Source organism: Penicillium alfredii (assembly GCF_028826965.1).
Source record: "Penicillium alfredii strain IBT 34128 chromosome Unknown utg000009l_segment0_segment0, whole genome shotgun sequence".
In the NCBI taxonomy this organism is placed as follows: domain Eukaryota; kingdom Fungi; phylum Ascomycota; class Eurotiomycetes; order Eurotiales; family Aspergillaceae; genus Penicillium; species Penicillium alfredii.
In genome coordinates, this window is record NW_026622706.1 from 1207621 (window position 1) to 1229954 (window position 22334).

Here is a 22334-nt window from a genome sequence, read left to right on the forward strand (position 1 = left end):
TCACTCGATCGTTCCCTCCGCATTATCCGGGTCGCCACCCGCCCAAATGCCGATGCGAATACGCATGGGAGTCTGAGGAAAGTTGGAGCCACCGACGGCATCGGCGTAGTTGAGCGTGCGCACTACATTGCCATCCAGGAGCCAGTCGATTTTGCTGGACGTCCAGTCGACGGCGTAGGTGTGGAAGGTCTCTTCAGGGGAGGAAACACTGACGGTGGTTGCACGGTCGTAGGAGGTAGTGTTGCCTTTGCCGAAGTAGTCGGTTTGGATTTGGTTGTCGTATGCACCAAGTTGCTCCTAAATATGTGGGGTGAGCCATTCATATATCTTTGTCTACTTCTTTGTTTCTCAAAAAGAAACACACACACACACACACACACAATGTGAACTTACCCAGTCAATCTCGTCCAGATCATCCGACTCAAGCACTACAGTGCTGACAATACCAGTGCCGTTGGCAGCGCGCAGCTTGACTTCCACATATCCGAAAAAGATGTAGAAGTTGCTTTCGATAGTGGGAGCATCACCCTGCTTGGCAATGCTGAACTTGGCCCCGAGGGAGGTGCTGCTCACGGTGCCAGCACTGGTATTCCAGTCATTGAACGCGGAATCACCAGAGGTGAAGTCACTACTGGATCGGTACTTATCCAGACCCGTATCAGCCGAGCAAGTCTCTGTGGTCTTGTTAGGTATATTCTCCTTAGATAACAGTATTTCGCGGGGCGATGCGATGGGACGTACTCTTTGTAGGATTGCAGCTGCTATACGTCTGAGCTGCACAGAGCTGGAGGAGAAAGGGAAGGGCAATAGCCCACTGAAAATATTTGAAAGCCATAGTAATAGAATAGGCACAGTAAGAATAAAGAAAGAAGTTGGTAGAGGGAAAGAGATGAAAGGAAAAGAAGAGATTAAAGGCTGCATCGCAAGAAATCCACCAGTGTTTAAGAGACAAACGGCGCCTGTCTACGAGAAGCAGATGAAAGTAACCCACTTTCCTTGGGCCTCACTTTACACTGGGCCCCACTATAAAAAAAAAAAGGTACTATGGCTTGAGCATTCTACGGTGTCCATTGGACACTGTAATATCAACCATGTCTTCGTCGAGTCTAGTTTCTCATAGTCGCAATGCGAAGTATGGCGGGCTCCACTTGAAAAGCTTGGACGATGACGGGGGCACTTGCGTGGTTGGCCCCATTTACATGGCAGCCTACGTATGCCCCGCCTGAATCTTTTTCCTCTCAATTTGAGCATTGTAAATGGCATAGATGTGGTGGTTGTAAAAGATTTGAGAACATTTCTTAGATAATGGATGCATCGTGGAATGGCAGATATTTCCCCCATGGTATACACAACACGTCATTTTGTATCGCTAACCTTCGAACAGTCATGGACAGCCCAATCACCCCATTTATTTCCTAGCAACCTCCTGGACAGCCGCAACAATGTCATCCGGTCCGAGGCCTTGGGCATTGATCTGCTCGTACAGACCACCACAGCCCTCTTTAATGGCGCCAATCGACTTGAACTTGGGAGTGAGCTTGCGCTCCAGCAGGTGAGTTCCGAGGCGAGACCCAAGACCCGTCTTCTGTGCAATGGACTCGACCGTCAGCACGAATGGGGTCGAGCCGTACAGCTTGATGGCGTCCTCATCAACCACATTCAGCGTCGGCTTGTTGATCAATCCCACATCCAGACCTGACTGGCGCAATTGCTCCACAGCATCCAGGGAACGGTAGAGCATATCGCCGTACGAGACGATGTACCCAGCTGATCCCTTGCGGACAATCTCCTCCTTGCCGGGCACGAACTTGTAACCGTCACCATACAGTTTTTGGTCGGTGCCCTCCTTGAGGATGTACGGGACCTTGGCACGAGTCGAGAAGATGAACCGTATGCCGCTGTCCCAGAAGACCTTGTTCACCACGGCCTTCATCTGCTCGCCGTCCGCAGGGAAGTACAGGGACGTGCTCTCGGCATCCAGGAGCCCATTGTCGGCGAAGAAGTGATTGAGCCCGAAGTGGCAGGTGTTGTCAGCCATCTCGTCGACGCCACTATGCGAGAAATGCGAAAGCACCGTGCAGTTGTTCAGTCGCGCCATCGTGATCTCGGAGATACACATCTCCAGGAAGGCCGAGAACGTCGAGAACACACCCTGGCGCTCGCCGTTGCTGCCGAACCCGAAACCCGCTGCTGCAGAGAAGTTGCCACGCTCCATCACACCAGACGGAACGAAGACCTCGGGGTGCTTGGACTGAATGGCCTTGAGGCCGGTCGATCCCGCCAGGTCCGAGTCGATGACCATGACCCGGCGGGTGGCCTCTTCCTTGCTCAGACCATCGAGCACCGCGTTGACGGCCTCACCGAAGATGGACCGATTCGCGCCCTTGTCCTTGGACGAGCCCTGGTACTGGTGCGGGTTGGATCTGGGTTTGATCTCGTCGTAGAACGCAAGCTGCTCCTTGCTGTATCCGCGCCTGGTGAGGTATTTGCGCGCAACCTCGACACTGATAACATCATGGGCGTGCGTCTCGCCCTCGATTCCTTCAATGCCGGCGGCCATCTTCCGGTCCACGACAACAGCCGCTGGGCCGTTATAGTTAATGACTTCGCACACGGCGCCGTACAGCGAATCCACATTCTCTCCCTCGGCGCGGATCACCTTCAGGCCGTGGCCCTGGAGCGTCTGGCCAATGTCGTAGCCCTTCAGGTACTGGGACGGGTGACCAGCGATTGTGACATCGTTGTTGTCAATAAACAATTTAACTCGGAGGTTGTTGGCCACGGCAATGCGCGCCGCCTCGGCATCGTTTCCTTCCTGCTGGGATCCATCCGAGCCCAGCAGCAAAACATTCTTGTCCTTATTGGCCATGGAGATTCCATTGACCATCCCCCACATGTGACCCAGACGGCCCGAGCTGAACTTGACGCCAGGCGTCAGGCCCAGCTCCGGGTGGCCGGGGAGTTTCGAGTTGGCGTCACGGTAGTTCAGCAGATGGTCGGGGCTCAGCTTGCCGTCCATGGCTGCCAAAAGGTATTGGGTGGCGACTCGGTGGCCGGCCTCGTCGAACATGGCGTCGACGAAGTCATTCGGATTCGCATTAATCAGTGCCAGCAGAATGCACACTTCTGGTGCCGTGTCGAAGGGACCACCCGTGTGGCCTGAGACACCGCGAGCGGCGCCCGTTGCCGTGAACGCAATGATAGCATCTCTGAAGACATTGATGTTGTTCAGGAGATCGCTCTTCTGCTCAGCCGACAACTTCGGGTTCTTGGAGTCCAGCTTCAGCTGCTTGAACTGTGAGAGATCGACTGGGAATTTATAGCTCGGCATATTGGTCGTGGTCTTCTGAATCTCGTAAAAGGGTCGATGATACACAGATCAAATAATTCGAAGAGAAGAATCAGAGAATTCTCTTAAATAAAATCTATAGCAAACCGGATAGGGCCCCTTCCCAGTGTTGACGTCATCCGACGTGGGGTTGTGTTTCACAGGTTTGGCTGAAGACTTCTCGGATGATTCTTTTTCATTGTGTATTGCGTGTCTCTGAGGGACGCAGCATCCATGTGGATCTGGTGTGTGGATCTGAGGGTTTCGAAAGGTCCATATCTATCGACCTTGGTTGAAGCGCCGCAATCCATGGCACTTTTGCAGGGCTCTACCACCAACCACCAGATCCTATTAGATCTACTAGCACAGTGATAAAAAGGATAGTTCGTAGGCAAAGGGTATTCTCTAAATGAATCTCGTCTGATACATCTCCAGCAAAATGTCATAGTTCATATGGCCCACGCTGACCCTCAGGTTGAGGCTTCTGCTCGTACCTTGAGGTCTTTCAGAAACCCGTCAAAGTCAGACTTCATCATCCTCCCAAGCAGATACGGGCTGGCAAGGAATGACAAAAGTCCCGAAAGGTCCTCCGCCTGTGTGAAGAGGGTAGAGGCCCCATCATTGACGGGTTCCATGCGAAAGCTATGCCGACCAGACACAGTAAAGACAGGGGGACCCTGCCACAGGAGCAAACCCTCAGTATTCTCCTAGATTAGACCATGAGTTGGAAATATTATTCTTCTCGGTGATATGTATCAATATTTTGAAAATACACACCATGATCTCGGCCACAAAGTCGAAGTTCTCGATGTTACATTTCACCTTGTCTCCGGGCTGAAGAGACAGCGGAGACTTGGAGCTGTCTTCACACTCGAGTTTCTTGATCCAAGCAGTGTGCCATTCCGAATATTTGGCGAAATCGAGGAACTATAATAACGCAGAGTTCAACATGAGTGCGCTGCGTTCTTGGGAGGACGGCCACCATGTTCGGGACGTACGATTTCCCGCACCTTGGCCGGTGGGGCGGCGATTTCAATGCTGCTCTCGACCACAGGCATCGAGTGATATCCCAGTGGGTATAAGTCACACAAAAAAATAAAGCAATGGTTGATTGTTTGACAGAGAGAAGATGTGCTACTATGGCAACCCCTGGACCTGCGTCGAGGGTATTAATAAGGTTGGGCCTCGGTGGAATCGTTAGTCCGACGTCCATCGACGTGAGATTTCCGTGTCTTTTTACTTTGCTGTTGATGGTTGATTAACAGATGGTTGTATCATGAGGCACTTTCATTCATGTCAGATCTCATCTTGGATGCCGAGAATTGGCACTGGCTACGAAGAGCCGGGAAATGAAAAAATGTCTGCCTTATTTCCAAGGCATCAATTATCGACTCATTTGATGCTATCTTTGCGGCTGATTTCAAGTCTTCAAGTATTTTAACTATACTGATTCGGGAGCAGTTACTTATATAAGTATATTCTGGGGATTTTAGTCTGCTCACTCTTTTGGTAATGTTGAGCCCTAGCGATGTTTACTTAGTCCTTGGCAAGATCTACGCATTCAGCCCTAGACCTTTCAAATATAATTGTGCAAACAATGCCATATGCATTCCTACGAGCCCTCCTCTTTCAATCAATGTGCAAAATTCAAACCTTACAAGTGGTTGATCATTAAGCAGTGTTGGGGGGCCTTCATCCTCTCATAGTTCACCAGTCTTGAGCTGGCAGCGCTCCCTCAGTAATTAGGTTGAACAGTCAACTCTCGTGTCATTTTATGCCCAGCTAGCCTAATACATGCACAGCATGTCTTGAATTATACAGCTTTGACTACTACTCCTCGAGAGCTCTAGTTGGCTTTGCATATCCTTCTCGGGGTGAGACTCCTCCCATTAATACCCAACACATCTTCAACACTCGATATTTAATACACACTGGCCATGGTCCTACCAAGTCAACTAGACTATACTGATCAGCCGGATCGCCGGTAGGTGGAGTGAGCTTGTCCTAATTAGTCAACACGGCGTCGCATTTGGCTTCGGCGGTGACGACCCAACTATACCCACCAAACATCACTATCGAGCTATTAAGGGAAATCATGTTTTGGCCTGTAGGAACCGTAGTTTCCTATAAAGGTAGTATATTTGCTGTCGTCAATCCTCTTTATGAAAACAGCTCCCAAGTACGGGTTCCTTCTTCCTCATCCATTTATCTCCCTTCTACCTTCCATCCAAATCATCGTCACAACACTACTTTTCTAACCTTCTTTCCACACCGTTTTCCCGTCCTCTTTTTTAAATAATGGATTCATCTTTGGTCAAAGGTTTTCATGCTCATCCTTCTTCCCTTTCTTCAAACAACCAAGATATATGCATTCAAAGAGCATCTATGACTGTGTGCTCTTCCTTCTACCAAGCCTCAGACACCACCTGGCCTGATGCCATGTCCGGGGACAAATCCCTCATTAATCCGAGGTAAGATAAATATCGCTCCTCTGGCCCCCTACCCTCTTGTCTTTCTGTTCATTTTGTCCTTGCCTTCTTGCATCTTTGATGGCCTATACTCATGCCTCCAGCAGGACATTCGCCGTTCATCGGATCACCATCACCGAGGCGGCACCACCACCTCACCAGCGCCTGGGTCCTCGCCTCGCCTCTCCCGAAATTGCCTCCCCCAGACCTCAAAGAGCTTTTGGGCCAACTGGGTCCAGGCCAACATCCTCATATGGGAAACCAGAGGTTTTGACCCCGTCCTTGTCGATGACATTGACGACATCGACAATGACGACTTCGGCAACGAGCCACTGGGGCCCATTCAACAGTACTCCATTCCTCCCTTCCCCAAAAAGAACGCTGTAGACTCGCTCTTCGGAAGACACCGGAAGCGTGTCTTCGCAGAGCTGGATCCAAACTTGGGTCCGTCTTTCCACGAGGACTAGCAGGTGAATAATTTGGCCCTCACCTGCCCATATGTTTCTTCTTATTTATTTGCCCCTTCAAAGGATGAGTGGCCTGTCCTTGCTGGGAGACTGATTTCCAACAAGATCCGAAAAGTTGCACATCGGAGTGTCAACTTTTGCGGAAGAAGCTCAGCCAGTGAGGAGGGTTTATATATTGCCTTTCTTTGTTTCTTCTTCTCTGGGTTCTCTATGTTCATCACGTCTTTGGTAAATAGGGTGGATGTCTCAAAACGACGGTGTCCGGATGGGTATAATTTTCATTCTTGTTTTTTGTTAATTTTATATTTGCACATGGTTATCGGATAATCAATGATTGAGTTTAATACCATTCAAGCCCAATGTAGACATCGAGGTAGACGTAGAACGACGAAGTATAACTCGGGCGGTCGGCCCACCTGCCGTGGCCGCTTATCTCGGCAGAGTTGCCCCACCGCCATAAAGCCAACATGAACAATTGCGGCCACGCCAGGACAGCGTCAACAACCACCAATCCCTCCACGCTTCCTCTCCGCTTCTAGTTTTATTCTCCCCGCAATGGATCCTTTCTCTGCAGAAGGCGGTACGTGTGTTTGTATCCCCCTGAATTACCCGATCAATGCGCTCATCCAACTCCCCCTCCAGAGCTCCTCAACATCCACAATGCCTTCCACTCGGGCCAGTACCAGAACGTGATCGACTTCGATGCCGCCGCTCTCTCCTCCGACAACCAACTGACCGCTCGTGTGCTCAAGCTGCGCGCCCAAATTGCCCTCGGCCAGGCCAGCGAAGTCCTGGCTGACGTCTCCGGCGAAGAGGCCAGCCCCGACCTGGCTGCCGTGAAGGCGCTGGCCCAGCAGACCACCGGCGATGCCGAAGCCGCCCTGCAGTTGGCTCAGGATCTCGCCGAGAACTACCCGGATAACGGCACCGTCGAGGTCCTCGCCGGGACGGTGCTGCAGGCCCAGGGCCGCAGCGAGGAGGCGATCGCGCTGCTGTCCAAGCACCAGGGCAACCTCGAGGCGTGAGTAGATTGTTGTATCATTGCGGTCGCCCCGGTCGGATCATGCTGATCTCGAGTTTTCGATGTACACAGTGTCGCCCTGATTGTCCAGATTCATCTGCAGCAAAACCGCTCCGATCTCGCGCTCAAGGAAGTCCAGGCCGCCAAGCGCTGGGCCCAGGACTCGCTGCTGGTCAACCTGGCTGAGTCGTGGGTTGGCATGAGAGTTGTATGTTTCTTGACAATACCTGCAGCTACCTAACATGATCTCGGAATTGAATACTGACCCCATACTTTTTTTTTCCTTGCACAGGGCGGCGAGAAGTATCAGTCTGCCTTCTACGTCTTCGAGGAACTCGCCTCCGCTCCCAGCACCTCCGCACCGTTGTCCATTGTCGGCCAGGCCGTCGCCGAACTGCACCTCGGCCGCCTGCCCGAGGCTGAAGCCGCCCTGACCGCCGCTCTGGAGAAGTACCCGGCTGACGTGGAGTTGATTGCCAACACAATTGTGCTGAATGTGCTTGCGGGCAAGCAGACCTCGGACCTGGAGTCGTATGTCACTCAATTCCCTAATCCCCTCACATGATGTTGTGGGAGAAAAATGAGTTCTAACACATACAACAACAGCCGGCTACAGCAAGCCCAGCCCTCGCACGCTCTCCTTGTCGACATCCAAGAAAAGAGCAAGTTCTTCGATGGCGCAGCTGCCAAGTACTCGCCCCGAGTGTCGTCGTAGCGAATTTGAACCCTGGAAATTCTTGTTTCTTTACTATTCGAGATGGCCGTCCTTTTCTTGTTTTCTGTTAAAATCCAAGCCAAGGTGTTTTATTCCTGCTTATGAGTTGACACGACCTTTTTCCAATTCTGCTAGTGTTAGAAAATTCACAATTGGATCTTATATTATGTGCAATTGAGAACATCGAGTGCACCTTCATCTCAAGATCATATAGAATCAATATCTTTTGATGATCATGGAATCTGCAAGCATATTGTCATCAAATGACCATGGTATTGGCCACCTTTTCCGTAGGGCTTCATTTCTAATGAAGAATTTGGGTTGATCCGTTATACTTCCACTTGACACCCATTGCCCAAGCTTGAACTGATGGTCTATTTTCTAGGTCTATTTAACTCTATTCCTTAACCCTCCCCCATCCAGTAATCATAGCCCCAACGGCCAAATAGTTTGTTGCTCATTTATGAGACTGTTATTTCTCTATGCAATCCTGTCCACTTAATGTTAAGATACACAGCACCAAAAGTTCATAGCCTTCTGTTCAAGGCTTTGAACAAGTATATACTATGCTACTTGTTTACCAGTAGTTTGTGTATACTACTTCACAGCCAAGTACGCAAGAAAGGTTGACACCCCTCCCAGCACACATTATAGCCGAGATGCGATCCATTTTCGCAGCTCCGCACCCGTTTGCGTTTCCTCTTTTTCCTGCGCTGCAACAAAGAATGGTGCATCGTGGGACTCGTCGTCGCCGACCACGTAGGTGGTGTTGGGGAAGGCAGTCTGGTATGGGTTAGTAGGGGATACACCAGGAGAGGAATGAAGAACAGGAAGAAGGGTAGAAACGTAAAAAAAAAAAGCAAGGGTAATGAATATCTCACCTTCACCTTCTTGGCAAAAGCCTCGATCGGCGAGAGAAAGAGCTCATCGCCGCCAACCAGAATCATGACATGCTCCGTCTTGACATCCTTCCACCAATCGACAGGCGCCCGGTCCGGCTCACTCCAGCTGTCCCCGGTCTTGCCATCCATGTACGCTTTCGACCAAATGTTCAGGGCGGTGGTCGTCAGGACATCTTTGTACGCATTCTCCGTCATTGACGGCCAGTCGACACTGAAGTTAATCCAGGGCGCGTACCCAAAGGCGCCGGCCAGCGGAGCGGACAGTTCCAGTGGGTCAATGTCCGGATGCGGGTGCGAGAGATGCAAGAGTACAGCCAGGGCCAGGTTCCCACCGGCCGAGTCACCGCCGATCATCACGTCGGAGGGCGAGCGGCCCGTCTCTGTCAGGATGTATCGCAGGGCCCCGACGGACTGGCGCAGCTGGGTCGGGTACGAACCGAACGGAGCAAGCGAGTAACGAGGGAAGAGCACGGCAATGTCGTGGCCGTTCTCGTTAAGCGCTTTGATCATATCGACCCAGAACCCGACTTGAGAAGGGAGCGCCGGCATGACGAAACCGCCGCCTAAGATGAGATTAGCTTCGCCGGAAAATATAGAAAGGGGGAGTTGTAGAATGGCAGGGGGGAAAGAGAAGAAAAGTGCAAACCGTGATAGTACACCAGCACATTCTTCGCGTTTTTGTTTCCGATCCAGTGGCCCGCGGCGTTGTGAGGCAGCTCAACGGTCTCGGGCTGCAGGCCTCTCTGGCGCATGACCGAGGCATAGACGTCGTCGGTCGGAGGTTGAATGTACCTGATCAGAACGAAACAGCGTCAGTGTTATTCTCTCTCCAATGCCGATATTAACACTCAATCCTCCTCTCTCTCTCTCTCTCTCTTTCTCCCTCTCTCTATCTGCTCGAGTGTCTCTTGCGACATGCTAAAACAGGAAACATGAAACGCACTGTTTCTGTCGCAGCGTGGTGCGGTCGGTATATTTCCTCACTGCGGCAGTAATGAGGTGGTGACTGAATTTCTTCGGGCTGGCTTTGCCACGGAATGCGCCCGTGATAGCAGCGTACAGCATGCTACCGTAGATCGAGAGCTTCACGAACGGGAGATCGGCCCACTCCCAGAAGCCCAGCTGGGGAATATCTTTGGATGGAGACATGGTGGTAAGTTGGGGGAATATCGAGGACAGTTCAGCGCAGAGAGAAGAAGGAAAGTTGGAAGCTCAGGAGTGCAGCTCTTGGGGGTCGAGCAATCCCCGCTTTCAGCATTCCCTAGGGCTGTTGATCACCGGCAGCTTACCCTCGGCGGCTTAGTGAGGGCGTGACGACAGTAAGCAATTCGATGCCATTTTGGGTATATGTACCGCTGAAGTCTATGGATTACAGGCGAGAACGAGCTGTGGCAACTTTAGAATTGGAATCTAATGCCCATTGACCATATCCTCCTTACCGGTCAGCTCACAGGAAGCCTTGAATGTCGTGAAAATATTCTCCTCGCCGTCCCCACTGCCCGTGTTTTCAATCACACACTCCGCAGTTGCCCCCACGAAGAAGACATAACCTTCACGGACTTCCTCCGTCTTATGGCCGACGGTGATTTTGCCCTGGCCGCGGGTACAGATCAGAATGCTGGGGCCCGCGAGCGGATCAAAGGTCGCCTTGGCTCTCGTCCGGTTGAGGTCTGTTTTGACCACGCTGAACTCCTCGATCGGGGGATCATACAGCACCGACGACGAGGCGCTGGAGTAAGCGGTCGCATTCAAAATAACATAGGGATAGTCCGTAGGCTCGAGCTTCTGCTCCTCAATAGGCGCATACGAGTAAGTCAGCATATGCGTCAGTGTGTCCACGTCCTTGAACTTGGGCGTGAAGCCCGCGCGCACAACGTTGTCGGATGACGCCATGCACTCGATAATGTCGCCAGAGATATATGCATGAATATCGTCGGCCTTCAGGAACATCGCCTCACCCGGCTCGAGCGTGACGAAGTTGAGGAAGAAGAAGACGAACAGTCCAATGTCGCGCGGGAATTCCCCGTTCAATCGTCTCACAATCGCAGCCAGCTCGGCCGGGTTGCTGGGATTTGTGTCCACTTCTCCGGGCAAAGTGGCAAAGCTTGCCGGGGTATTCTCTGCCGCAGCAATCAGGTCATTGGCAGCCGCCTCGATATCCTCCGCGGAAGATTCCATGAGCGATGTGAAAATCGACCGCAGCGCATCTTTGTTCCTCTGCAGAACCTCTGGATCCTCCGAATCCTCGCTTCCCTTGACGATTTGTTCAAATTCATTCGCCGTTTGAATTCCAACCAGTTTGCGAAGAGGCTCCACGGCCTGGAGGAAGTGTGTGAGCTCTGCCAACGGACGGAAACCGCACAGTCCTTCAAAGGGCGTAATGGCGAGGGTCATTTCGGGCTTGTGGTTGTCATCTACAAGTCGGGGAATTGTGAGTGGCAGTCTGAGTTATCATAAATGAATATCACATATCCCGAGACTTACCAGGGTAGTTTTGAGGGTCCTTCGCATGAAGCTTTTCCGCCAGCTTCTTGTTGGGGTGTGCCTGGATGCTCAGTGCTTTGCGGATGGAGAGCACTTTGAAGAGGAACGGGAGCTTGCCGCCATATCGCTCGCTAATTTCCGGCGACAGCAGCGCCTGGTTATCTTGCACGAGATCGAGGAGGGTGCGTTGGGTTTCGACATCTTTCGACGGGAGGGACGGATGCGTGCCCATCCAGAGCTAGAGATTAGTTAGCCCAGTTGCCTTCGCAGGATTACAAAGCTTCCTCACTTCAGCATATGGCCTTTCGGTCTCGATGGCAAAATCCGGGGCTGCTGTGGTGGCCGCGTATCTTGCGGCCGCTGACTCGTGGCCGACCTTGCCTATGACGAGATTCAGTGCGGGGCACGGGGCGACGTCGATGGCGATAGCTTACCCCAGTCGTAGCTGTTGACTCCTGCAGACCAGAAGAGGGAAGGTTATTATGATGCGATCAATTCCATAGCTTTTGCTTTGATCCCGAACTTACCACATTGGAGGCGAAGCAATGGAACCTGCATGTTGACGGAGCTTGCGGATAGAGGGGCAGATACAATAGAATTGGGCTCTGCAGAGAAGTGGACCCAAAGTGATTCCACAAAGGAACAAAAGAATTCCCTCAGTGGATAGTAGACACTCGACACTCAGGAGATGTTCAGAGCAGAAAATGGTTCTGTGGTTTTTGTCGCCTCTACCCCAGTCTGTCAATCCCAAAAGGGACATGCCGCAAAGGGCATTGATCGGGTCACCTTCCAGTTTAGGCTCTTGGCACTCTTATGTAATATAATGGTTATATAAACAGTTTTCGCCTATGGTCACATGATATTCTCGTCCTAACATTAACATGACGCCCACTACATGAAGCAATAGATCCAACTCTTGAGAAATTCAAAATCCTAATAAACGTAACTATGATAGCTATGAGGGGCTTGGTTAGGGCATTCAGATCATCAGATGTTATCACGCAAGAGGAAGCCCCCATACTGCAGCTTCTGGAAGACCCCCTCAGGGTCATACTTGGCTGCGGTTTCCTGCATCCTGTTGACATTATCGGCGCCGTAGCTGCCCAGAACCTTTTGAGAGGCCCCAGCAAAGCTCATACATTGAAAGCTAAGCCAAAGTCCCTTTTCTTTGGCCGAGTGCTCCACACTCTTGGCCATGGTGTCGACTGCCTTTTGCGCAACGGCGTCGTCGCTGTCGTCCTTGGGCCACTCACAGGTAAACACCCACCCTATCATTTAACATCAAATTAGTTATCATCAGGTTAGTTATTTTATCCACCTGGAGACTCCCTGTGGTTCGGGACATTGGACTTTATTGAGAAGGGGGCACGTCATTTAGACTTACAGCACTGGGGAACGTCCTCGAGTCCCATGATGTTCTCTCCACGGTCCTTTCCTGCTTTTATACCAGCTTTACCCATCGGCTGGATCGTATAATGCAGGACGCAGCCGGCCGGAAGACGTTTACAGGTCTCATTCCAGGACTTGTAAGCCTCTTCGTAGAGGGATTGCGAAACCTTGGTGGTTACCGAGCAGATGGCTCGCCTATTACATATGTTAGGGACTCGATGGAAGAGCTTGTGTTATATGGGCACTCACTTCTTTGGCTCTTGCGCATGACCCATGGCCTGGGCCAACGACAGAAGAGTGCCATCTGTGGAAGGGAGTGCTGTCGCCATCAGGCTCTCGAGGCGATGAAAGGGCTCGAAGACTGGAGGTTTTTCGGTGGGTGTGTCTCCATAAAGTAAGCCCACAGCGACAAAGCCATTGTTGAAGTTGGTAAAAAGGCCAATTTTAGGGTCGTTTTCCATGGCCTCTTGAACGGCAATTGTGGCTTTGATAATTTCGACATAGTCTTCCGGGTTATAGAGGTTGATTGTGTACTGGACACGAATCAGAGGGTGAGTTTCGAGATCAAACCTCGTCACAATACCTATTTTCTATCAGTATACGTCGTCCTGGTTAATATTTTGCGTCATACCAAAGTTGGAGCCGCCGCCCTTAAGAGCGCAGTAGAGGTCGGTATTCTCTGTTGCGTTTGCGTTGACAAGTCTGCCATCGGCCAGAAGGATCTAAAGACTCAGGGTGTGAGCGCTGCAAAGAAAGGAAAGTTTCCACACAAAAAAAAAACCGTCTCAGTTACCTCGAAATTCTTCACACCATCTGCTCCAAGGCCATATAGATTGGGCAAAGCACCCATGCCACCTTGATTTATACGTCAGCTTCTAGGCCCCCCTGCGACATCCTATGCAAGATGATAAGCATATACCTCCAAGGAGGAATCCTCCTAGTCCGACCTGCTGGTCCCGACCTCCAATGGCCGACAACTTCTTCTCCTCCAACCAGACATACACCTCACCCCAGGTGTTTCCGGATCCAACTCGAGCGACACCATCCGAGCTCAACTCCTTGGACTGAAACTGGCGAATGTCAAGGACGATGGCTGTGTGATCTGCGCTACTAAACCCACTATTGGGGTTGTGACCGGTGGTGCGGATGGTGAACTTGGATCCAACCCTCTTCACAATATCCAGCGCTTCGGCCAGCTCTTGTGCGTTGCTCAGATAGACGTAACCGGCGGCCGGGGTCCAACACGTTTGAGACCAGGGGCACGATACCGCTGTGTTATATTCAGAGACAGCGTCTGGAGTCACCACCTTATCAGGGAAGGCTCTTTTCAGTTGATCAAATGCGGCTGTCGTGCTGGCAGTCATGATGGGTGTTGGTGTCGGTTTGCTGGCTTCTTTCAGAACGTGATTTGCGTTGATATGAGAAAGGACTCGATGTGCGTGAAGGTGGTCAGATGGGCACTGGGCATATTTACTATATGCTTACTAGGTGGGGTATCTTTCCACAAGGATTTTTGAACCATCCATTTGCCCCCATCTAGTTACAGTAGCCTATTTCATCATAAAAAATAATTTAGGTGTAATTGAATCTCACTAATACCTATACAATTCGCTGTTTCTGACTCATGACACTCCGTAAAGTTCCCAGGTGGCCTCTTATGTATATGGCGCCTGATATAAGATATGTAAGCTGGCGGGGTTGGAACCACATCGAAATGGCCCCAATAAAATATAATCCTCTCGGTCAAATCAGGCACCCAGGAGCGACTGTTAGGACGCGTCAGTGGCCACTATTTAAGGGGCAACGACTTACTGACGGGCCACGGAGAACTAAACTATTGACACGACACCAGACATCCATACCGAGTTTCTTCTCCCCTAACTTCCCTCTTGCTGATAATAATGTCCAGTCTTTGCATGGGAATAATCGGGTCATTGGGTTGTGCTCTATCTCTATATATACTTACTACCCGAACACCTAGGTGCGAATTAACGTCGGATATATGTCGACAATCATATCGCCAACTTAGTGCTAGATTTTCAATGTGGCTAATATACACTCGCTCAAGGTAATCTATTCATATGTGTTGTTGATTCCAACGCTCCTTTTCCTCCTTTTCCTCCTTTATTATTAGATTGTATACTTAAAGGATTGTTATAGAGATCTAGTTTTATAATGCTTAGGTCTAATTTATCTTATAATTAGTTATATAGTATTTTAGCATAAGAGTAGAAACATAGCTGAGAGTTTGAGTAATTTTTATATTTATTTATACCACTTTATAGACGTAGGCTCTATCTTTATTTTATACACGGAATATGCTGATGAGCGCCAAGATTCCCCCCAGATGCATCCCCGACCGCCTTGAGAGCCTCTCTTATCACCGAACCTCAGCATCCCCCAAGTCCGAGACTCCCAACTCTCTTTGGCGTTCTTTACGGAACCATTGCGCCTCATTACTCCCCCCCTTTTTTTTGCCACGCGCTGGTTGTCACGTCATCCCAACATGTCCCGCAACCGCCCTCGACCCCGAGACAATGGATTTGGCAACAACGAGGAGATGGAGCTGTGGACCAAGATATGCCAGGATCTCCGCAAATCCAAGGAGAAATTTGACCAGCAAGCGTCTTTATCGGTGCAAATTAAGACCCTAGTCGACAAAATCTCCCACGATGGGAATAGTGAGTGCCCCGCCGAGATCATACCTCTCTGCCCTTGTCGCGTCGATCATCTCATCTCTCGCTGGCCGCGAAACCGTACCCTTTGTTGTACATTTTGGAACTAAACCAATTCTTTTTGAAAAATTTCAAGGGCCCAATATGACTGAACACGACCAGCTCGACAACTGGTTGCGACAAAGCCAGAAACTCAGCGAGGAGGAACGATCAATTATGCAGGACGAGCCCTGTGATGTGATTAAGAACTTGGAACTACTTACAGCACTACGCAAAGCATCTGAGGCGGAGGCGCCGCCGAATCGTTCTACATCACTCTCCAAGTCTCGCAAGAAACGAACCGACATGGAGGGCTCGGCTACCGACTCCCCGGGGCCCTCGGGTGTTGATAAGGCCGGGCGCGGCAAGGGTGGGGTTCCGCGTAGCACAAGCGTGTCGAGCACGCAGGCCCGCGAAGGTCGTGGCGACGGGGTTTCCGTGAAGGTTGAAGAAGGGACCGAGGGCACCAAAGGGACTGTCGCCGAGCGCAGCGGCCTGCTGGTGGTCGGAGCCCAGGTTGTGTTCAAGCACAATAAGAACAAGCAGGGGGTCGAGGGCGAGGGCATTCAATGCATTATCAAGGGCATTTCTGGTGACGGACAGAAAAAACGGTAATTCGTCAAGTGGCCTGGCGGTCTTGCTTTGGTTGGTTTCTCTGAGCTGATGGTTTGCGATCAGTTACGATGTGCAGGATCCCGAGCCCAACGAGAATGGCGAGCAGGGTGCGGTCTACAAGACTACTGCCGTCTCTCTGATTCCGATTCCCCAGATGGGCGCTTCCTTGTCTGCATTCCCCGTTGGCAAGCAAGTTCTCGCTCGATACCCCGACACCACCACATTCTACCGTGCGGAGGTCATGGGGTCTAAAAAGGATGTCTACCGTTTGAAATTCGAAGGTGAGGAGGACGACAAGGAGATGGAAGTTGACCGACGCTTTGTCCTGGACATTCCAGGAAAGTAGCCCTGGGGGGGGAACTGGCGTTTCTATGATCTGATGCGATGATTGATATACCCTTTTAGCGAGGCGCTACTCGGAGTTCCGGCGGTTTCCATGGTATGGGACAATCCTAGCTGGCATTGGAGGTTCCCTGTGCCACAATATTGTGCAATGTGCAGTACAAAATTGAAATATCGTATGCATGGATCGATTCCAATGATCTACTCACCGAGCAAGTATACTACCTCCCCAAATAGGCAAGTCAGCGGCCCGTCCTCGGCGATCGCGTAAGCACTGACAACGCGATGACTCAGCCGCTGATGCCGAGGGCTAGTTAACGGCCGAGATGATGGCGGAAGGTTCCAGCGATTCTGTTCTCTACCGGATCGATGCCTCCTGTGTTCTCTAATACCCGTCCCTGTACATTGGATTTGGTTTTACGAGACACTTCACATCTACCTTCGCCGCTCTGTGTCGCCGACAGTCGCAATGACTGACCTCCCGGCTCACGCCTCACCGAAATTGCCCCCGCATTCCCCCCCACTATCGAACAAACCAGAGGGCTTGTTAGACGATGCAAGTCAAGGAAGCACTTCAGTGGGCGAGCACACGCCGGCGCTGCCCGATTCACTGTTGTCGCCCGCGTTCACCCCTCCCGCCACTCCCGGTGGGACGTTGAACTTGGACCTCAATCCTACCAAAGTCCTGCACCAAAGCCAGACGGCCAGTATCCGACACCAGAGCGAGCATAGCAAGACCCCGAAACTACTCCCGCAGCTGCCGGAAGTAGAATGTATTGTCCGCGCCCGGATCCCCACGACCAACGGCGCCGAGATGTTCCTGCATCTCTACCACAACGACCTGGATGGTAAGGAGCACCTGGCCATTGTCTTTGGAAACAAAATCCGCAGCCGCAGTTTGGACAGTGTCCGACCGGGAGAGACCGAGATGGACCGAATGATCCGAGGCGCATACGTGGGGAAATTGCATCCGGGGAGAGTCAGCAGCTGGTATGATGACGAAAAGACCGGATCGCACGAGGGCGGCTCATCATCAAATCAGTATGTTGAGCCGCCGCTGGTACGGATCCATTCAGAGTGTTATACAGGGGAGACGGCATGGTCGGCTCGCTGCGACTGCGGGGAGCAGTTGGACGAGGCTGCACGGTTGATGTCTTTCCCTGTTGAGGATCTGACTTCCGATGCGCCGCCAGAGGCGCAGTCTTTACGGTCCCAGTCGGCAGGCGGCGTGATCATCTACCTGCGCCAGGAGGGTCGGGGAATTGGCCTCGGGGAGAAACTGAAGGCATATAATCTCCAGGATTTGGGCTCCGACACCGTCGAGGCGAATCTCTTGTTGCGGCATCCTGCAGACGCGCGGAGCTACGGTCTGGCCACAGCCATGTTGACGGATCTGGGCTGTGGTGCCGATGCCATTCCACAAGGGATTCGCCTGCTCACAAACAACCCGGACAAGGTGCGGGCCATTGAGGGCCCTAACCGAGAAGTGCTGGTGAAGGAGAGAATGCCGATGGTTCCCTTGGCGTGGCGCACAGGTGGACAGAGAGGAATCAAAAGCTCCGAGATTGAAGGCTATTTGAGGACCAAGGTTCGTCTCTTGGATTCGTCTGGCGGAGAATCCCATACTAACATTGACAGATTTCGAAAATGGGCCATATGCTTCAATAAACACGTCTGCCAGTCCGGGGCGTGCTGTACATTTTACTCTCTTCTTTTTCCCCATGTCCCCATCTGTTCATATCTGGGGAGTTCGATGACCTGCTCCTTGCATTGAAACCTCACTTCAGAGCTTTGTATACGATCGACACGACCTGTTTTTTCTTGACACAATTAACCCTAACGATTTCCATATGTTTTTCTGTACATGGGTTGCGCGTGTAAGGCTGCTGGTCAAGTGTCAAAATGCGCGACTTGGCCAATGAGATACTGTCATTCTATGCGCAGCTGTCAGATCTCTAATGCTGAGCAATTCGACGAGAATCATAGATGTATTGTTTTTCTGTTTTTTCTAAGATATCAATACGAGTCAAGTAGCAGCCTGAGGTATATTCCACGAGTCAAGCGGGCATTTCTGCACCGAAAACGTCGGAAACTTTAACAGTCAACCTCCTCTCCCGACCCACGCTAATGGCGATCCTCTTGCTCATTTCCCTGAGCTCCGGCCATTTCCTTCCTGCCTCATTGAATGGCCTTAGTCAATCGCTAGCGCGCGTGTGAGGCCATGGCCAACCGCGCATCGCCCAACTCCCAGGATGCGGCACCTCCGCCAGCAATCGCGACGCTGGCCGAGGGCCGCTCGCACCCCGACAAACTTGACGATTCGACGTTGCCCCAACGAGCAACATCACTGGGTCCAGAGCACATGATCACAGACCTGATCTCGGCCACGACATCCGCTGGACGCAAGCGCAAGCTGAATAGCACATCCGCACGAGGAGTCGCCAACCTCACCCCGGATCAATTGGCGAAGAAGCGTGCCAATGACCGCCAGGCGCAACGCGCCATCCGAGAACGCAACAAGGGTCATATCGAGGCGCTGGAGCAACAAGTCCGGGACCTCTCGTCGCAGAAACCGTTTCTCGATCTCCAGGCTGCGCTACGGCAGAATGAAAACACTCGGTCGGAAAACAGGGAGCTCCGCCAGGGACTCAAAGCAGCGATGGACATTATACAGCCACTCCTTGCAAAGTCAGAGACATCAGGTGAGTTGCGCGTGGTCGACGTGGGTGCATGCCAGACTGACACAGGTAGATGCGCCTGCTTCCCTCCCTCAACAACAACCGAGGTCGATTCCTCCTCCATCACATACATCTCCACCCCCCGATGCGGAAGCCTTTACATCCAATAGCCATGGCTCAATCCAAAACGAAAAGCAATATCCCGAGTCTATCGCCAGCATCGACACTCCTTCTCCCACTCACTCCGCGCCGGCTCTAAGGAATCGCCGTAGTAGTTCTAATGGCGGTTATCAACCATCGCCGTTCCGCCATGCCCTGGACACCCAGCGCTACAATATCACCCATGGGTTGGATTTTGGTGCCGAGGAAAGGTTGGGCTTTAATTTCCTCCTGGAGCCCTCCCAGAATGTCCCCAAAATCGACCGCCTACGGCGCAGCAGCTCAGAACACCTCCGCTCCTCACACACGAATCCTCCATCACCACTATGTCCGCACCCGCTGAATTCCCCCGAGCATGGGACACCTGCCTTTGCCGCTCCGATCAAAAACATTGCGCCGACATGTACCTTGGATATCATCCTAGTCGACTTCCTTCACACCCGACAGCGGGAGGCAGCACAAGGGATCCCCCGACAGAAGCTGGTCGGGCCACCGTACCCAAGTGTCTCCTCGCTGCTGAATCCCGAGAAGAGTGTCGACTCACATCCCGTGTCCAAAGTTTTCACGGACATCCTGCGCACATTCCCCGACATCTCCTCGCTCCCGGAGCAGGTTGCCGTGCTCTATGTCATGTTCCTGCTCATGCGGTGGCAGATCTACCCAACGCAGGAAAACTACGACCGACTGCCCGACTGGCTCACTCCGCGTCCTACCCAGCTCCTCCAGCCGCATCCTGCCTGGATGGACTATATTCCCTTCCCGCGGATGCGGGACCGCGTCGTCACCTCCTACCAAGACTACCCGTTCGAGAATTGGTTCATCCCGTTCACACGCGATATCTGTGTGAATTGGCCCTACGAAGGCACAGACTGCTTGCTGTCGGCTGGTGACTCCGACGAGCTGGTCATTAATCCCGTTTTCGAGCGACACATGCGCAACCTTTCCAATTGGTCTCTGGGCACTCTGTTTGCAGAGAGCTACCCTGCCTTGGCGGATACGGCCCGAATCAAGACAGAGGCAACAACACAAACCTCAACCCCTCGGGCTATATAAGGCTTAGCGGATGTACCAAGCATCGCTTCGCCGGCGACGGGTCATAATTACGATGAAAAGAATTAGGGTCAACCTGGTTCAACTCAGACTGCTATTCGGCGAGCCGGAGACTGGGCATTGGGAATCTGCCTGCTTTGTTTCACCTATGTTTTTATTGCAAAGATTTTACTAGCCTCTAATATTTTGCAGGCATGGCCTCTGCCAACTTAGCCATGCCAATCTCACCTAGAGGTGAGATGACTGGTCTTGAATATCACATCAACCCAGAACGAAGTTGCTATTATTGCACTCTATCATAATGGTACAAGATCTTCTAAAAGAAAATATCAACCAACCAATCTAAGCCTTCCGGCTCTTCTCATTCCAAAACTCCAGCCCGGCCTGCTGGCGCAGCCTCCCATACATAGCACTGCTGTCGAGGCATTCTCCAGCATAGTCACGCGCAGCCTCCATGTTGTGGCGAGCCACCTCCAGCCCAGGGAGCTGGACGCCCTGTTCCTGGGCCATTGCCATTGCGTGTTTGGCGTCTTTGATAGCCAGAGAGACGCCAAATCCAGGGCGAGATTCCAGAGGGGGAGCATAGGCTCCGGATGTCAATCTAAGGGGGAGGATATGAGTATTCGTGGATTCTATAACGCAAACACGCGTAAGACACAAATGGAAATAGCGTTAGACATACCTCTTGGAATATCCGCCTGCCACGGCACCGAATGCCTCCCCAATCAGCTCCTCCATCGGACCAGTTCCCAGCTCAGTCTTCTCAGCAAAGACCTGGGCCTCGCCGACTGCCTCCATCATATTCACCGTGACGATATTCCTGGTAGCAGGAAATTAGCGACCCCGGTGTATTGAAGCAGCTCACAAAAATACTTACCCGGCAATCTTCAGCAGCGAGGACTTAGTCGCATCCTCACCGCAGTCAATCACCCGCCGTCCCATCACATCCTGAATCAGCGGCTTCACGGCCTCCGTAGCGGCCCGGGGCCCTCCAATGGCGAAGACTAGCTTCCCGTCAACGGCGATGGGGTTTCCGCCGAAGACGGGTGCCGCCACGAATGAGGCGTCTTTCTCCTTTAGCTGGGACACGGCCGTGCTCACGATGCCCGGGTGTACGGTCGAGCAGTCCACGAAGATCTTGTCCTTGAGGGACTGGCCCGAGCCGAGGGCAGATGAGAGCAGAGTCTGGAGGGCCGAGTCATTTGCGACCTGTTAAATCAGTTAGTGACATGGCTCTCCATGCTGGAGGTAGATATTGAAAAATAGTGCAATGTTGTATATTTCCAATCACTTACCATGGTGAAAATGATGCCGCACCGCGTCACCAACTTTTCGAAGCTCGACTCCGCTACCGCGCCCAGGGCTTGCAGTGGTGCCCCGCGCGACATGGTGCGGTTCGAATAGATCAGGTTCAGTGCCTTTTTGGCGGCCAGGTGTCGCTGCAGGTTGCTGGCCATGGCCAGGCCCATGGAGCCCAGGCCGTACTGCAGGATGTCAGATATTTTCTTCTTGTGATGGAACATGATATCTGAGAATGGTACTGACCCAGCCGACTTGCGCCATTCTTGCTGGTGAATGGATTGTTTCCGGGGTTTGTGTTGGGGCCGGGGATGAATGATGGGGCGATGATGTTGCGGTAGCAAGACTGGTTCACGTCTTCAAAAAGAACTGAGGTTATGTTTCAAGCAGCTCAAGTTGCGAGGCGATGAGATCAACTGGAATGGTCAGTCGCAGCCCTGGCAATGGCTTTCTATAGTGCTGCGATAGGAATGAGTGGATCGCAACACGTTTCCCGAGGAAATCGGAGTCGGCCGATAGCTGACACCTGCCATTGCAAGGGGCGAGCTACTGCAGTTTATAGTGGACCGATAGGATGTTGTCTGGTGCAGACTAACCACAGTTTATTATTTCTACATATTGTCTGTTTGGTGGCACCCTGACTTAGAAGGCATCATCTTACTGCCTCAGGCCTGTGATATACAAACATCGATACGAAGTTCGC

General features: G+C 51.9%; 12 protein-coding genes across 12 annotated transcripts; 5 read left to right on the plus strand and 7 right to left on the minus strand.

The window, feature by feature from the left end:
* NUU61_006372 (glycoside hydrolase family 16 protein) lies at window positions 1-835 on the minus strand (the record flags this gene model as incomplete). The annotated part of the gene is made up of 3 exons (XM_056656900.1): window positions 1-297; window positions 394-674; window positions 742-835. 3 exons carry the CDS (start codon window positions 833-835, stop codon window positions 1-3), a joined length of 672 nt encoding a protein of 223 aa, XP_056509700.1.
* Window positions 836-1408: 573 nt separating this feature from the next.
* Window positions 1409-3331, minus strand: NUU61_006373 (uncharacterized protein; the record flags this gene model as incomplete). Its single annotated transcript, XM_056656901.1, has 1 exon — window positions 1409-3331. The coding sequence occupies one exon, from the start codon at window positions 3329-3331 to the stop codon at window positions 1409-1411; it is 1923 nt and encodes a 640-aa protein (XP_056509701.1).
* A 467-nt stretch (window positions 3332-3798) lies between these two features.
* On the minus strand, window positions 3799-4386 carry NUU61_006374 (SRPBCC domain-containing protein; the record flags this gene model as incomplete). The annotated part of the gene is made up of 3 exons (XM_056656902.1): window positions 3799-4035; window positions 4106-4255; window positions 4327-4386. 3 exons carry the CDS (start codon window positions 4384-4386, stop codon window positions 3799-3801), a joined length of 447 nt encoding a protein of 148 aa, XP_056509702.1.
* Window positions 4387-5762: 1376 nt separating this feature from the next.
* On the plus strand, window positions 5763-6263 carry NUU61_006375 (uncharacterized protein; the record flags this gene model as incomplete). Its single annotated transcript, XM_056656903.1, has 1 exon — window positions 5763-6263. The coding sequence occupies one exon, from the start codon at window positions 5763-5765 to the stop codon at window positions 6261-6263; it is 501 nt and encodes a 166-aa protein (XP_056509703.1).
* Window positions 6264-6818: 555 nt separating this feature from the next.
* NUU61_006376 (putative Coatomer subunit epsilon) lies at window positions 6819-7999 on the plus strand (the record flags this gene model as incomplete). Its single annotated transcript, XM_056656904.1, has 5 exons — window positions 6819-6843; window positions 6906-7284; window positions 7357-7492; window positions 7577-7815; window positions 7891-7999. The coding sequence occupies 5 exons, from the start codon at window positions 6819-6821 to the stop codon at window positions 7997-7999; spliced, it is 888 nt and encodes a 295-aa protein (XP_056509704.1).
* Window positions 8000-8647: 648 nt separating this feature from the next.
* On the minus strand, window positions 8648-10050 carry NUU61_006377 (putative 6-hexanolactone hydrolase; the record flags this gene model as incomplete). Its single annotated transcript, XM_056656905.1, has 4 exons — window positions 8648-8782; window positions 8881-9464; window positions 9548-9693; window positions 9845-10050. 4 exons carry the CDS (start codon window positions 10048-10050, stop codon window positions 8648-8650), a joined length of 1071 nt encoding a protein of 356 aa, XP_056509705.1.
* A 261-nt stretch (window positions 10051-10311) lies between these two features.
* Window positions 10312-11943, minus strand: pmi1 (mannose-6-phosphate isomerase pmi1; the record flags this gene model as incomplete). Its single annotated transcript, XM_056656906.1, has 5 exons — window positions 10312-11315; window positions 11386-11623; window positions 11675-11766; window positions 11820-11840; window positions 11913-11943. 5 exons carry the CDS (start codon window positions 11941-11943, stop codon window positions 10312-10314), a joined length of 1386 nt encoding a protein of 461 aa, XP_056509706.1.
* Window positions 11944-12372: 429 nt separating this feature from the next.
* NUU61_006379 (FAD-binding oxidoreductase) lies at window positions 12373-14138 on the minus strand (the record flags this gene model as incomplete). Its single annotated transcript, XM_056656907.1, has 6 exons — window positions 12373-12653; window positions 12770-12969; window positions 13024-13357; window positions 13406-13496; window positions 13568-13629; window positions 13694-14138. The coding sequence occupies 6 exons, from the start codon at window positions 14136-14138 to the stop codon at window positions 12373-12375; spliced, it is 1413 nt and encodes a 470-aa protein (XP_056509707.1).
* A 1142-nt stretch (window positions 14139-15280) lies between these two features.
* On the plus strand, window positions 15281-16449 carry NUU61_006380 (SAGA-associated factor 29 family protein; the record flags this gene model as incomplete). The annotated part of the gene is made up of 3 exons (XM_056656908.1): window positions 15281-15455; window positions 15586-16099; window positions 16167-16449. 3 exons carry the CDS (start codon window positions 15281-15283, stop codon window positions 16447-16449), a joined length of 972 nt encoding a protein of 323 aa, XP_056509708.1.
* Window positions 16450-16914: 465 nt separating this feature from the next.
* Window positions 16915-18113, plus strand: NUU61_006381 (GTP cyclohydrolase II; the record flags this gene model as incomplete). The annotated part of the gene is made up of 2 exons (XM_056656909.1): window positions 16915-18033; window positions 18084-18113. The coding sequence occupies 2 exons, from the start codon at window positions 16915-16917 to the stop codon at window positions 18111-18113; spliced, it is 1149 nt and encodes a 382-aa protein (XP_056509709.1).
* A 553-nt stretch (window positions 18114-18666) lies between these two features.
* NUU61_006382 (bZIP transcription factor) lies at window positions 18667-20335 on the plus strand (the record flags this gene model as incomplete). Its single annotated transcript, XM_056656910.1, has 2 exons — window positions 18667-19147; window positions 19197-20335. 2 exons carry the CDS (start codon window positions 18667-18669, stop codon window positions 20333-20335), a joined length of 1620 nt encoding a protein of 539 aa, XP_056509710.1.
* Window positions 20336-20674: 339 nt separating this feature from the next.
* Window positions 20675-21895, minus strand: NUU61_006383 (NAD(P)-dependent oxidoreductase; the record flags this gene model as incomplete). Its single annotated transcript, XM_056656911.1, has 5 exons — window positions 20675-20933; window positions 21015-21152; window positions 21210-21541; window positions 21628-21816; window positions 21878-21895. 5 exons carry the CDS (start codon window positions 21893-21895, stop codon window positions 20675-20677), a joined length of 936 nt encoding a protein of 311 aa, XP_056509711.1.
* Between the last annotated feature and the right edge of the window lie 439 nt (window positions 21896-22334).